This window comes from Pristiophorus japonicus, chromosome 4 (assembly GCF_044704955.1).
Source record: "Pristiophorus japonicus isolate sPriJap1 chromosome 4, sPriJap1.hap1, whole genome shotgun sequence".
Lineage (NCBI taxonomy): Eukaryota > Metazoa > Chordata > Chondrichthyes > Pristiophoridae > Pristiophorus > Pristiophorus japonicus.
The window spans coordinates 216,039,043-216,055,068 of NC_091980.1; the positions used below are offsets into that span (position 1 = coordinate 216,039,043).

The window sequence follows — 16,026 nt, forward strand, 5'->3', positions numbered from 1 at the left end:
CGTTTCCGCTGCCCACCTTTGGCTCGTTTGCCATGAAGGAACTACACGTAGAGCAATTGCTTAGGGAGTCTCGTGTCTGCCATGCAAGCTAAATGGCCTGCCCAGCGAAGCTGATCAGAGTGTGGTTAGTGCTTCAATGCTAGGTATGTTAGCCTGGGCGAGGACACTGATGTTGGTGTGTCTGTCCTCCCAGGGGATTTGTAGGATGTTGCGGAGACATAGTTGCTGATATATCTCCAGCGACTTGATGTGTCTTCTGTACATCGTCCATGCCTTTGATCCATACAGGAGGACAGTTATTACCACGTCCCTGTAGACCATGAGCTTGGTGGTCGGTTTGAGGACCTGGTCTTTGAACACTCTTTTCCTCAGGTGGCCGAAGGCTGCACTGGCTCACTGGAGGCGATGTTGAATCTCCGCAACAATGTCTGCCTTTGTTGACAAGAGGCTCCCGAGGTATGGGAAGTGGTCCACGTTGTCGAGGGCCGCGCCGTGAATCTTGATGACTGGGGGGGGACAGTGCTGTGTGGCGAGGAAAGGTGATGGAGGACCTTTGTCTTACGGATTATAAATGTGAGGCCTATGCTTTCATATGCCTCGGTAAATACATCGACTATATCCTGGAGTTCAGCCTCAGGAGGTCGTCCGCCTACTGCAGTTCAACGACAGAGGTTTGGGTGATCTTGGACCTGGTCTGGAGGCGGCGTAGATTAAACAGCTTCCCACTGGTTCTGTAGTTTCGCCACCTTCCATTCATCTAATATGAAGTTCAGTACCTGGAACGTCAGGACCCTAATCGACAACTCCAACAGCAATAGGCTGGAACGCCACACTGCCATAGTTGCCCGGGAACTTAAGACACTTTGACATCGACATCGCTGCCCTAAGCGAGACCCGGCGGGCAGGGGAAGGCCAGCTCAAGGAACATGGTGGAGGTTATAGCTTTTTCTAGAAAGGAAAACTAGAGGAAGAATGCCTTCATGGAGTCGGCTTCGCCGTCAAAAATGAACCGGTCGACCTCCTCAAAGACTCCCCCTGCGGGGTTAACGAACGCCTCATGACCCTTTGCCTTCCCCTATCCCGGAATCAATGTGCCACAGTCATCAATGCATACGCCCCAACACTCAATGCAATGGATGAGGCTAAAGAGGGTTTTTAATTCCAACCTCGAGACATCCCTGTCCCGCGTCCCCACGGGCGGCAAATTGATCCTCCTAGGTGACTTTAATGCCAGGGTCGGCAAAGATAGTGCTCTGGGGGGCGTGATTGGCAGAGAGCGGGTAGGAAATCCAATTCCAACGGCACCCGACTCCTGACAAAATGTCTAGAACATGAAATCCTCATCACCAACACCCTGTTCTGCCAGAGGGACAAATACAAGGCATCATGGCAACACCCTCGCTCCAAACACTGGCACCTGCTCGACTATTTCATCGTCCGAGCCAGGGATCGCATGGATGACAGGAGCTGACGACTGCTGAACGGACCATCGGCTAATCCGATCCATCATCAATATTAACATAGTCCAAAGCAGAGGGGACAGAAGCAGTGCCGCAAAAAAGTTAATACCGGGACACTTAAAGACCCAGCTAAGAGAGCCCTATATAGCCTGCACCTCACAGCCATTCTGGCGTGCCTTGATGACCCTGAAATGCTCAATGCCCACAGCACTTGGTCTGTCCTCCAGGCCTCCATAACCAGTGCTTGTGAAGAGATACTTGGTTACTCAACCAGAAAACACCAGGATTGGTTTGAGGAAAACAATCAAGGAGATCCAAGAGCTAATAGATCGTAAGCGCAGAGCATATCTGAGCCTCAAGCAACAACCCAACTCGGGAGCTACAAAGCAACGTTAGACGGCTCAAGGCTGAGGTCCAACAAAAAACCCGGGACCTAAAGAACAGTTGGTGGATGGAGAAAGTGCAGGTGATACAACAACTCGCCGGCAGCCACGATATGCAAGGATTCTTCATTGCAGTCAAGGCCGCCTACGGTCCAAACTCCCAAGGCCCCACCCCACTCCTGGCCAAGAACGGGGAAACGCTCACCAAGGACACCGAGGCTGTCAGGGCCCATTGGAAGGAGCACTTTGAGGATTTCCTCAATTAAGACTCTGCCTTTGACTCGAGTGTTCTCAACTCCATCCTGCTACATGCAACCCGCCACCACCTCAGTGAAACCCCAACGCTGCACGAGGCAGACAAAGCCATAAAACAGCTCGAAAACAAGGCTACGGGTGCGGATGGAATTCCTGCTGAGGTGTTAAAGTATGGCGGATACATGACCTCATCTCTCTCATTTGGAGGGAGGAGAGCATGCCGGGAGATCTCAGAGATGCCGTGATCATCTACCTTTTCAAAAAGGGGAACAAATCCGACTGCGGCAACTACAGGGGAATCTCCCTGCTATCAACTACTGGGAAGGTTGTCGCTAGAGTTCTCCTCAACCGTCTTCTCCCTGTGGCCGAGGAGCTCCTCCCGGAGTCACAGTGCGGACTTCATCCCCTACGGGGAACGACGGACATGATCTTTGCAGCACGACAACTGCAGGAAAAATGCAGGGAGCAGCATCAGCCCTTATACATGGCCCTTTTCGATCTTACAAAGGTCTTTGACACTGTCGACTGTGAGGGCTTATGGAGCGTCCTCCTCCGTTTTGGATGCCCCCGAAAGTTTGTCAACATCCTTCGCCTGTTCCACGACGACATGCAGACCATGATCCTTACCAGCAGATCCATTACAGACCCATTCCATGTCCGGACCGGGGTCAAATAGGGCCGCGTCATCGCTCCAACCCTCTTCTCAATCTTCCTCGCTGGCATGCTCCACTTCACTGTCAACAAGCTCCCTGCTGGAGTGGAGCTAAAATACAGAACTATACACCCGGAGGAATGACTACATAAAGTTCCCCATGACCACCCAGGCAATGTGTGACAGGGCTGTGGGCTTCTCCAGGATTGCTGGCTTCCCAAAGGTACAGGGCTGCATTGATTGGACCCACATCGCCTTGCGAGCATCATTGGAGGACTCCGAGATGTACAGAAACAGAAAAGGCTTCCACGCCACGAACATGCAGCTCGTCTATGACGACATGCATCGCATCATGGCAGTTGATGCGAGATACCCTGGCAGCACCCATGATGCTTTCACTCTACACGAGAGCGCTATATCTGCCATGTTTCAGCAGCAGCCAGAAGGGCAGAGCTGGCTGCTGGGCGACAAAGGGTACGGCCTCGCCACCTGGATCATGATGCCCCTACGTGTAACCCGGATGGAAGCTGAGCGAGAATACAACATGTCGCACATTGCGACGTGCAGCATAATAGAGAGGACCATTGGCATCTTGAAACAGCATTTCCGATGCCTGGACCATTCCAGAAGCTACTTGCACTACTCCCCTGAGATTGTCGGTCAGTTCATTGTTGTCTGCTGCATGCTGCACAACTTAGCCATCATGAGGCAGCAGCAGCTGAAAGTAGAAGACCCTCCTGAGGTGAGAGTGGCTGATGATGAGGCGGAAGATGCAGATGCTGAGGAAGAGAAGGACGAGGATGTCATGCAACTACCTAAACGCGGAGCACGATGGCGGAGGAGGGCTGGCTGTCATGCCCTTTTAACGATTACTCAAGCCTTGCGCCAGCAGCTCATCTGTGAACGTTTTGCTGCCTGAAGGCTCAGCGGTAACTATTCCAAATGGACCATGTTTATGGTTTGGATCTGTTCCATAATGTTGTGCTGTGTTAATAATGGATCAAATAATGTAAATGATTCAGTTATAATTTAAAATATATTTTATTCAAAAGATTAACACTTGTTTGTACTTAATTTAACTTTAATAAAAATATTCTTGTATCAAACTTTAAACTATTCAGTTAAGATCACTTACAAACTTTTCAACTTGTAAATTTCCATCACTTTCAAAAAACTTAATTTGAGAACAATTACAACAGTAACAACAACAACAGCAAACAAAGGCTGCACCCATCTCTCCCCCACCTTATTCTCAGATGACCCCAACCCTGCCCGCTGGCGGTGGCGCAGTGGTTCTCGGGTTGGTACCAAGCTTATTCTTTCGAGTATCTCGGGGTAATGCACACTTCTTGATGGTGGTAATGTGGAAGGCCGGGCTTGGGCCTCTTCAGAGGCTGGTCTGGGGATTGGAGTGGGAGTGGCAGTTGATTCAGTCAATGACTGCGGGGCCTGGGCCTGTTCCCTTATTGCAGCAGCTACCTCTGACATTCCCTCCCCCATGTGTTCCGCTAGCGTCTCAATTACCTGCGACATTTCATCCCTAATGTGCCTGGACAGTGTTCATATTTTGCGAGAGTGTTGTTACGTCTCCCGACCGTCCCGATACCTCATGACCCACCCCACCGATGGTGTCCAGGAGTGATCGCATAAGGTCAATGCTCTCCCCACTCATTGCCATCATCTGAATCACATCTGTTACATCCTGCATCTCAGGAGAGCACTGACAAGCTCTCCTTCCCCTCCTCACCCTGGGTGTGGCTCGCTGCACCCCACTGGGACCCGCGGCCTCGGACGGTGGGGCCTTGGGTGTGCCTTGCTGGATCCGACTGGGACCCGCAGCCTCGGACGGTGGGGCCCTGAGTGTTGCTCGCTGCACCCCACTGGGACCCGCAGCCTCGGACAGTATGAAACCATGAAATGTCCCAACAGTCGCACCACTCAGGAAAGGGGCTGGCACCCCAATGGGCGGCACCAGCACCTCCTCCAGAGTGAGTACAAGAGTGGGGGCTTCAGCCTCCCTTTTATGCTCTTGGTCTGGAAGGTCAGATTGCTCGTCCGTGTCTGAATCTTCTTCTGCTTCAGCTTCTGCATCGTCAGGGTTGGCCTCAAGTTCTGCAAAATATAATAGAACAGACAAATGGTTAGCTGCAGAGGAGGGGGCAGGGTGGCATGAGTAGGCGCAGGCAGCAGGCTCATTTGAAGGACCACGATGAATGATAGCACATTGCATCAACCGAAACATAACTGATGGAGACATCCCCATGAACCGAAGCATGGCTAGCCCGCACAGTACTTAATATTTAGGAAAGCCAGACTGTGGCATTTGCAAGACTTACCCTCTCACTCGAGTGTGGGCCCAGCTTGTGCAATGGTGGTTTATTTTCTTCAGGCAGGACCCATCAAAGCAGTGACCCTTTCTTCCATGGGTATAAGTGGATGCAGATTTGCCGGGCCTCCTCCTGTTAAGAGTTCTTTCTCTTTTGTCGTGGGCCACCTTCCTCTGCAAAGATGAAAATACAACTCTTTCAAGAGGGTGTCTTTCTGCTGGGTGGGACATACAGATGGTCACATTTACAATTGCAATTCCAGTGAATAAATGAAAATATTACTTACACCAACTGCTTTACCAATGTCCTGCCACTTCTTTTTGCACTGGCCTCCGGACCTCAGGATAGTCACTATTGCACAGTTAACTTGTGAAATTTGGTTCTAGCGTTTCTTCATTTCTTCATTTCTTTTGGTGAAACTTTTATTTGACCTCTGCTGGTGTCCAGCTCGTGATATTTGGCCTCAATTACAGTAACCAGGGCCTCCACTTCATCCTGAGAGACATTCTTGGTTCTTGAGACACGTTGCATATTGCAGCTCCAATTTTTTCCACTCAGAATAAAAGTTCTCACACACAACTCAGAATTAAAGTTCTCACACACAAATGGCTCTTTAAAAATGGTTGAATGCAGACCGGGAGTTACACTAGACATGCGTGCCCATACCAGTCACGTAGAAAACGTCATTTTTTTTTTGCGCATGTGCAGAAGGGGAGGGGGGAGATCTCCTTTCTTCGGTGCAGACCTTAGGCTCCACCCCCCAAAGCTAAAGGACAAGCTGCGTGGCACTAATTTGAAAAATTAGAACTCGGAAACTTCAACTTTATTTTTGGCGTAGTCGGGCCCCCCAAAAATGGGCGTAACTCTTCAAATACACCATAAAACCGCATTGGGGAAAATTGAGCCCTATGAGTGGAGCAAACCAACCAAAAAGCTTTAACTGCTTGTGTCAGGATGAATTTAACATACATCAAGAGGTGAAAGGCAAATTACCCGCTGATACTCAAACTTGTTTCAGATTAAACAAAATATATGTATTTTATGCATTAAAAGAAATTATGGTAAACACTTTACCTGATATTGTTTGCTTCCATCTTACTTTGAATATTCAACTTCATTTCAGAGTTTATTCTTTGACAATATTGTGCAGAGAAAACTGGTGTGATCGTCATTGTGCTGGATTTTGGCAAAGGAGTCATGGTGTCAGTTTCACGTTTGGAATTGCTACATTCATCATCTTCCAAGTGAAAGCTGCAAGTTCTAGGAAGGTCATGGTGCTGCTGTGTCCAATCACTTGAATCAATTTCTAAAGCAACTAGCTGCTGTGAAGAATTTGGAGAAGGAGGGAGCTCCTGAGATTTGTCATGAGAATGGGTGTGTCCATTTACCTGCAACATATTTAAGTCTTTATCTGTACAAGTTCCCCATTCAGTAGAATCATGCATTTTTCTGAGACAGGGTTGCAGAGGTTTATGTTCAGCTTCCACAGCTTGAGGGAACAGGCATTTATCCAGATCTTGTTGCTGCTGGGTGTTATTGGTATTCTTGAAGGCTAGATTACAAGTGGTTGACTCGGTTTTTTCCTGTTTCCATTTTTCATCAGTATTCTGAGCTCCATGCTCGTCATCTGCAGCAATGAAAACAAATATACATTTAGTATCATGTTTCACTTCATATGACTAATCTACATTGACAACCATTTACAAGCTGCTACAGGAAACACAATACAACATTTTATTGGGAGATGGCAAATGTTATAAAATGGAAAATCAGGTAATACTGATTTTGGTAGCGAGAAACATTAAATTGCTCGAAAAATAACAAGATGGGATAACACTGGTTTTCACACCGGTACACAATCATTGAGAATTATTAGCTTTCAATCAAAATGTTACAAAGTAATGGTTACTACATTAAAGGTGTTATATAAATTCAAGTTGTTGAGTTATTACTTGCTACGTGGTTGCAGTGGCACTGAGGCAATTTTAGAATCAGGTATAAAGTACAAAGCACAGTGCATGACTTGGCAATGTTCCTGATTTCCACCTACCACCTGACCCGGATTTCATTCACCATGATTGCAATCAACGTTCCCTTTCAATTGTGGGGGCAGGCTGCGCTCTGGAGGTACTGCGCAGCCGGTGAGCTAGTTTTTAAATGGAAGAACCACGCATGCGCGGAATTTGAATGGCCTGCGCAGCCCATTAAAGGAGCCGTGCGGGCTCAAAAAAATTAGAGGGAACACTGATTGCCATCCAGGGACTGGTGATCCTCCAGAGTACTGTTTGCAACAGGTGTGTGGCCAAATATTCAGATTGCAACAGCCAATAGAGACTGTATCAACTGATAAAGCAGTGGCAGTTTTTACATAGGATTGTAGTAACAAAACAAGCCATTTATTTGGCCCAACTGGTCTATACTGTTATTTATACTCCACCCAAGCTTCCTTTCACGCCAATTACCTCTTCTTACCCTGCTCTCTCTATACCCTTGTTCCTCATGTAAAAATAGTAATATGCTCAGTAATATTTTTTATTTACTATTATTAAATATTTAATATTTTTGTCTTTGAACATTTCTATTTTAACATTTAATAAAGAATGTGTTTAATCTTGTAGAAATTTGTACAGTTTGATACTGCATTTTTTTCTGTTCTGTGGCCAGCTTGTGATGCAGTAATCGAGTTCCATGCAGAATGTTTTATATCTAACAATGTATGTATGTGTCTTGACTGTTCACTTATTCTGTAGCTGGTCATAAATAGCAAACTTTCTCCATAAAGCCTGGTTGAAAATTCACTTTTTGTGCCATGTGGTTCATGGAAGCCGATTTGTATTCTATTATTCATTGTATATGCAGTTGATGTGTATATGGACTTTCAAAAGGCGTTTGATAAAGTACCACATATTTGGCTTGTTAGCAAAATTGAAGATAAAAGGGGCAGTAGCAGCATGGATAAAAAATTGGCTAAGGGATAGAAAACAAAGAATTGTAGTGAATGGCTATTTTTCAGACTGGGGGGCAGTTTACAGTGGCATTCCCCAAGGTTCAGTACTGGAACCACTGCTGTTTTTAATGTACACGAATGACTTGGAGTTGGGGGTACAGGGCACAATTTCAAAATTTGCAGATGACACGAAATTTGGAAGTGTAGTAAATAGTGAGGAAGATAGTGATAAACTTCAAGAAGACATAGACAGGCTGATGGTATGGGCAGACACATGACAGATTGAAATTCTATGCAGAGAAGTGTGAGGTGATACATTTTGGCAAGGATAATGAGGAGACACCATATATACAAATGTTATAATTTTAAAGGAGTGCAAGACCAGAGACACCTGAGGTACTGTGCACAAATATTTGAAGGTGGCGGGACAGGTTAACAAAGCATATGGGATCCTGGGCTTTATAAATAGAGGAACAGAGTACAAAAGCCAGAACATTATGCTAATCCTATATAAAACACTAGTTCGGCCCCCAGCTGGAGTATTGTGAGCAACCGTGGGCAACATACTTTCGCAAGTTCCATTCTGCATGGAACTCTATTACTGGATCACGAGCTGGCCACTGAACAGAAAAAAAATGCAGTATCAAACTGTACAAAATTTCTACAAGATTAAACACATTCTTCAATAAATGTTAATATAGAAATGTTCAAAGACAAAAATAGTAAATATTTAATATTCATAGTAAATAAAAAATATTGGAGAGGATACAGAAGAGATTTACCCGAAAGGTTCCAAGGGTGAGGATTGCAGTTACATGGATAGACTGGAGGAACTGGGGTTGTTCTCTTTAGAGCAGAGATGGATAAGAGGAGATTTGATAGAGATGTTGAAAGTCACGAAGGGTTTAGATAGAGTAAATAAAGATAAACTGTTTCCATTGGCTGAAGCGTCGATAACAAGAGGGCACAGATTTAAGATGATTGGCAAAAGAACCAGAGGTGACAAGAGGAAAAACAGTTTTTACGCAACGGGTGGTTAGGATTTGGAATGCACTGCCTGATAGGGTGGTGGATACAGATTCAATAGTAGCCTTCAAAAGGGAATTAGATAAATACTTGGAGATAAAACTGCAGGGATCTGGGGAAAGAGTGAGTTGTGACTAACTAGATTGCTCTATTTATGAAGCCCAGGATCCCATATGCTTTATTAACTGCTTTGAAAGAGCCGGTGCAGACTCGATTGGCTCCTTCTGTGCTGTACTATTCTATGATTCTATGTATTAGAGTTGATTTACCACTTTAATTCTCTGATGTATTACTCATCGAGATCACAGTCCTCACAGGGAACAGTCCACATGAATAGTTCAGACTTGTTCATGCAGCTGATAAAAGTTAACATTGGGAAAGCTATTCCAGTCTAAAATGCATGAGGCAGGGTCTGAGAAGTCTCGCGTTCAAAGACTGACAGAGGAAGCACTTGACTTGGGTTTAGCGTGCAAGTCTCATTTGACAAATAATAATTGAGAGAAAAATTGCTGTAAAACTACAGAAATAAAGCTACAAAGTGTCAGGACTCTTTCATAGCTGAAACTGCTCAATTATGGCAGTATCAGGTGACTGGGTTGCACCTAAATATTTACCCGTAAATCTATGGCAGCATTTTACTGGCGTAAATGCAGGAAATTGCGTGAGCAGGTCTGTTGCGTGGGGATGGAGCATGCACATGAACAGTAGAGGGTTTTGATGGACATATCTTAGGGCTCAATTTTCCCCAATGTCGTTTTTTGGCGTATTACAAGAGTTACGCCCGTTTTTTTTGGATTCGACTACTCCCAAAAAATAACTTACAAGTTTCTCTGTTCTCATTTTAAAACTGGCGCCGCATAGCCTGTTCTTCAGCTTCGGGGGGCAGGTGGGGGGGGGGAGCCCAATGACTGCGCCGAAAAAACAATGCCCCCCCGCCACCCTCCTTCTGTGCATGCGCGAAAAAAACAAAGACGTTTTTTTATGTGACTGCTATGGATGTGCTTGCCCGGTACACATCCCAGTCTGCATTCGACCATTTTTAAAGAGCCATTTGTGTCTGTAAACTTCAATTCTCTGGAAAAATCAGAGCTGCAATATGCAACGCGGCTCAAGGACCAAGAATTCTCACAGCATGCTGTGGAGGCACTAGTTGCTGTAATTGAGGCAAGATGGCATGAGCTGGACACCAGCAGAGGTCACATAAAAGTTTCACCAAAAGAAATGAAGAAATGCTGGAATCAACTTGCAGAAGATTACCGTGCAATGGTGACCACCCTGATGTCTGGAAGCCAGTGCAAAAAGTGGCAGGTCAAGTAGTTAGTATACGTAATATTTTCAGTTATTCACTGGAATTGCAATTGTAAATATGACCATCTGTATATGTCCCACCCAGCAGAAAGACACCCTCTCTAAAAAGTTATATTTTCATCTTTGCAGAGGAAAGTCGCACACCACAAAAGGGAAAGAACTCAAACAGGAGGAGACCTGGCAAATCTGCACCCACTGACACACTTGGAAGTCAGGGTTGCTGCTTCAATGGATCCTGCCTGGAGAAAAGCAACCACCACTGCACAAGCTGGGCCCACACTCGAGCAAGACGGTAAGTCCTGCAAATTCAACACTTTGCCTTTGCTAAAATTCAAGTACTGTGCGGGTTAGCCATGCTTCGGTTCATGGGGATGTCTCCGTCAGCTATCCTTCGGTTGATGCAATGTGCGATCATTCATCGTGGTCCTTCAGATAGGGAATGGGTGACCAACAGGAAGAGCAGTGGAAGATAGTGTAGGAGTCCCCTGGGGTCATCTCCCTCCAAAACAGATATACCACTTTGGGTACTGTTGGGGAAGGCAGCAGCAGCACAAGTTCATGGCACCATGGGTGGCTTTGCTGCACAGGAGGGCAGAAAAAAGAGTGGGAGAGCTGTAATGGTAGAGGATTCTATTGTAAGGGAATAGATAGGCGTTTCTGCGGCCGCAATCAAGACTCCAGGATGGTATGTTGCTTGCCTGGTGCAAGGGTCAAGGATGTCTTGAAGCAGTTGCAGGGCATTCTGGAGGGGGAGGGTGAACAGCCAGTTGTCGTGGTGCATATATGTACCAACGACATAGGTAAAGAATAGGGTGAGGTCCTACAAGCTGAATTTAGGGAGCTAGGAGTTAAATTAAAAAGTAGAACCTCAAAAGGTAGTAATCTCAGGATTGCTACCAGTGCCACGTGCTAGTCAAAGTAGAAATAGCAGGATAGTTCAGATGAATACGTGGCTTGAGGAATGGTGCAAGAGGGTGGGATTCAAATTCCTGGGACATTGGAACTGGTTCTGGGGGAGGTGGGACCAGTACAAACCGGACGGTCTGCACCTGGGTAGGACCGGAACCGATGTACTAGGGGGAGTGTTTGCTAGTGCTGTTGGGGAGGGTTTAAACTAATATGGCAGGGGGATGGGAATCTATGCAGGGAGACAGAGGGAAGTAAAATGGGGGCAGAAGCAAAAGGTAGAAAGGAGATAAGGAAAAGAGGAGGGCAGAGAAATCAAAGGCAAAAATCAAAAAGGGCCACATTACAACATAATTCTAAAAGGACAAAGAGTGTTTAAAAAAAAACAAGCGTGAAGGCTCTGTGTCTCAATGCAAGGAGCATTCGTAATAAAGTGGATGAATTAACTGCGCAGGTAGTTGTTAACGGATATGATGTAATTGGGATTACAAAGACATGGCTCCAGGATGACCAAGGCTGGGAACTCAACATCCAGGGGTATTCAATATTCAGGAAGGATAGACAGAAAGGAAAAGGAGGTGCGGTTATTGTGACAGTAAATAGACCGGTTAGCCTGACATCAGTGGTAGGGAAAATGCTGGAATCAATTATTAAAGATGTAATAGCAGCGCATTTGGAAAGCAGTGACAGGATCGGTCCAAATCAGCATGGATTTATGAAAGGGAAATTATGCTTGACAAATCTTCTAGAATTTTTTGAGGATGTAACGAAGAGTGGACAAGGGAGAACCAGTGGATGTGGTGTATTTGGACTTTCAAAAGGCTTTTGACAAGGTCCCACACAAGAGATTAGTGTGCAAAATTAAAGCATATGGTATAGGGGGTAATGTATTGACGTGGATAGAGAACTGGTTGGCAGACAGGAAGCAAAGAGTAGGAATAAACGGGTTCTTTTCAGAATGGCAGGCAGTGACTAGTGGGGCACCGCAAGGTTCAGTGCTGGGACCCCAGCTATTTACAATATACATTAATGATTTAGACGAAGGAATTGAATGTAATATCTCCAAGTTTGCACATGACAGTAAGCTGAGTGGCAGTGAGAGCTGTGAGGAGGATGCCAAGAGGCTGCAGGGTGACCTGGACAGGTTAGGTGAGTGGGCAAATGCATGGCAGATACAGTATAATGTAGATAAATGTGAGGTTATCCACTTTGGTGGCAAAAACAGGAAGGCAGAATATTACCTGAATGGTGACAGATTAGGAAACGGGGAGCAGCAACGAGACCTGGGCGTCATGGTACATCAGTCATTGAAAGTTTGCATGCAGGTACAGCAGGCGGTGAAGGCGGCAAATGGCATGTTGGCCTTCATAGCAAGAGGATTTGAGTATAGGAGCAAGGAGGTCTTGCTGCAGTTGTACAGGGCCTTGGTGAGGCCACACTTTGAATATTGTGTACAGTTTTGGTCTCCGAATCTGAGGAGGGACATTCTTCCTATTGAGGGTGTGCAGCGAAGGTTCACCAGACTGATTCCCGGGATGGCAGGACTGACATGTGAAGAAAAATGGATCGACTAGGCTTCTATTCACTGGAATTTAGAAGAATGAGACGGGATCTCATAGAAACATATAAAATTCTGACAGGATTGGAAAGGTTAGATGCAGGAAGAATGTTCCTGATGTTGACGAAGTCAAGAACCAGGGGTCACAGTCTAATATAAGGGGTAAGCAATTTAGGACCGAGATGAGGAGAAACTTCTTCACCCAGAGAGTGGTGAACCTGTGGAATTCTCTACCACAAAGTTGGTGAGGCCAGCTCGTTGCATATATTCAAAAGGGAGTTAGATGTGGCCCTTACGGCTAAAGGGATCAAGGGGTATGGAGAGAAAGCAGGAATGGGGTACTGAAGTTGCATGATCAGCCATGATCATATTGAATGGTGAATGGCCTACTCCTGCACCTATTTTCTAATGTTTCCAAGCTCCCTCTCTCTTCCTTCACCCCTACCCGCACCCTCACCGACCGAATGTCTCCTCACTGGGCACGAGGGTCGGCCGGCAGAATTGCTCCTTTGCCCGCACACAGGGCTCAGCCGTCCCCTCCCCAAATGGAATGTTGGTCTTCAATGAAAGGGGGATGGAGTATAAAAACAGATTAAGTCCTGCTAAAACTGTACAAAGTATTGGTGAGGCCACACCTAGAGTACTGCGTACAGTTTTGGTCTCCATATTTAAAGGAAGGATAAACTTGCATTGGAGGCTTTTGTGAAAAGGTTCTCGAGGTTGATTCCGGAGATGAGGGGATTGACTCATGAAGATAGGTTGAGTAGGTTGGATCGTTACATTGGATCGTTCAGAAGAATGAGAGGTGATCTTATCGAAACATATAAGATAATGAGGGGGCTCGACAAGGTGGATGCAGTGAGGATATTTCCACTCAGGGAAACTAGGGGGCATAGTCTCGGAATAAGGGGCCACCCATTTAAAACTGAGTTAAGGTGGAATTTCTTCTCTCAGAGGGTTGTAAATCTGTGGCATTCCCTGCCCCAGAGAGCTATGGAGGTTGGGTCATTGAATATATTTAAGGCAGAGATAAGACAATTTTTTTTTTTTTAAGTGATAAGGGAATAAAGGGTTATGGGGAGCGGGCAGGGAAGTGGAGCTGATTCCATGATCAGTTCAGCCATGATCTTATTAAATGGTGGAGCAGGGTCGAGGGGCCAAATGGCCTACTCCTGCTCCTATTTCTTATTTTCTTATGTTCTTATGCTCAACAGTTGGAAGAAAATTGATCTATTCTGTTTAAAAAATACCCAATGTATAATTATTATTATTACAGCTGCTTTCATTTTTTTTTTTTAAATCAAATCAAAAGTGGAGAAAATGTTGGACTTTTCAAAAAAGTAAACCAGACTGAACTGGGGGAAATCAGTGTTGTTAAGGAAAAGTCCTTCCCGATCAAAACTTGTTTGAATGTGTAGGGATTAATATTTTTCACGTATGGGAACCTTATTGCATCGAAGCACACATTGGTTTGCAGTGTCTGCCTCATTACAATCAACCAATGTCAATAGCTCTGATTGGCTAATGCAGATGTCAATCAATATAAACATAACCGAGTAGTTTTGGCCTAGTTCAGCATTGTGATATCCTAAAAAGTCAAGCGCATCGGAATTTTCAAGGCAATCCACCACGGAGAATTTTAAGGTTCTTCATTGTCTGGTAAATGACAAAAATGGTAATAAAAACTTTGAAGGCTAAGATAAAACCAGGAGAGAGATGGTAGGCAAATGTTTGCAGGCCTTCACAGCTGACAAAAAAAGATAGCACTTACACTTACATAACAGGCCACAATTTACTGTCACAATAACCGCGAGGCTGATGACCCTCGTGTTATTTGTGTGCAAACGCTACAGCAACTTTAACTATGCATTTGCACTCAACTGAATGTGCCAATCCAAAAGCTGCTGTCTGATATGCGCCGCTCCGCCATTAGCTTTGCGAAAACATCTTGCTGTCTGCCCAGTCACTGAAATGCATTGAACGTCGTGAAGTTGCTGCACTTGCGCAGTTCATACGAACTAAACTCGCCATAGAAAGCTGAGTCTTGTCCATTTCAGTCCACTATTTTAGTTATGTGATAAGTGTTAATTACTGCCAGTCAACCTCTCTTGGTATTGAAAATTATTTATTACAAGTGCGGAGTCTCATTCCTTCAGGTTTTAATTGTTGGACATTTTAAAAATGCAAAACTTAAACTTAAGATTTATTTTTAACATTTACTCTATCCTTCAATCTAATCTTTCCCTTTTTTATTTCTCTTTCTTTACCTGATTTGGCATTGAATTCACCCACTCTAATTTACACTTCCTTCTCAGTTCGTGCTGTTATTGAAGGATTGTGAAACTCTGATTGGTTAAAGATCACACAGTTGCTTGCCATGTTCACTCAGGTTCCAGATGTCCTGTTTTACTGCCTGCAATGTTATCAGCTCGCACTTTCAGCATCTTGCCACATTAAAAAATTGAAAAACCTAAACGTGCAAGGACAAGTCTAGCTAATGGTAGAGGCCATTAGATGCCCTGCCACAGCAAAATTATGATCAATGTCCTTCGCAACCTCAGGACATCAAAAGCACTTCATAGCCAATGCAGTACTTTTGAAGTGTAGTCACCGCCGCAATGTAGGAAACCACAGCAGCCAAATTGTCCATAGCAAGATCCCTGACAGATAAATGACCAGATAATCTGTTTTAGTCTTGTTGGCTGAGCGATAAATGTTGGCCAGAACACGAGGAGACCTCCCCTGCTCTTCTTCGAATAGTGACATGGGATCCTTTATGTTCGTTCCAGAGAGGGCAGATCTGGCCTTGGTTGAACGTTTCATCTGAAAGACAGCATCTCTAAACGTGTGGCATTCCCTCAATACTGCACAAAAGCGAGCATTATGCTTCTTTTCTGTTGTGTGTCTGTAAAGCATGCACTCCCATGTTCTGCCACCAGGGAGCTTATCCCCTGAAGTCCCAAGGGATCCCAGCATCCCTTGAGAGCACTGTATAAAAGCCGATCCCTAAGACCTGTTCCTCACTCTGGGGTGTCTTATTAAAGACTGAGGTCACTGTAACTTTAACCTCCCTGTGTGCAGCCTCATCTGTGTTAGGAACACAAAAAACTGGCGACGAGAATACGAATCCAACGCAAAGATACAGCAAACTGTGGGCATCCTGGAGAAGTTCTCGGAGGGTGAGAACTGGGAAGCCTATGTCGA

The 16,026-nt window shown here is 45.3% G+C and overlaps 1 protein-coding gene and 1 long non-coding RNA gene across 9 annotated transcripts in view; both read right to left on the reverse strand.

The window, feature by feature from the left end:
- The window catches only part of mipol1 (mirror-image polydactyly 1), a 442,941-nt gene that overhangs the window by 315,532 nt on the left and 111,383 nt on the right, over positions 1 to 16,026 (reverse strand). For all 8 annotated transcript variants that reach the window (XM_070879088.1, XM_070879089.1, XM_070879087.1 and 5 more), the window contains one exon: positions 6,152 to 6,704. In XM_070879088.1, coding sequence (XP_070735189.1) covers positions 6,152 to 6,704 — 553 coding nt within the window. The remainder of the gene's footprint in view (positions 1 to 6,151; positions 6,705 to 16,026) is intronic.
- Positions 4,771 to 5,744, reverse strand: LOC139262297 (uncharacterized). Its single transcript, XR_011592941.1, has 3 exons — positions 5,364 to 5,744; positions 5,087 to 5,250; positions 4,771 to 4,862 (listed from the first exon to the last, which is right to left on the reverse strand). It is a non-coding gene; the product is annotated as an uncharacterized lncRNA (long non-coding RNA).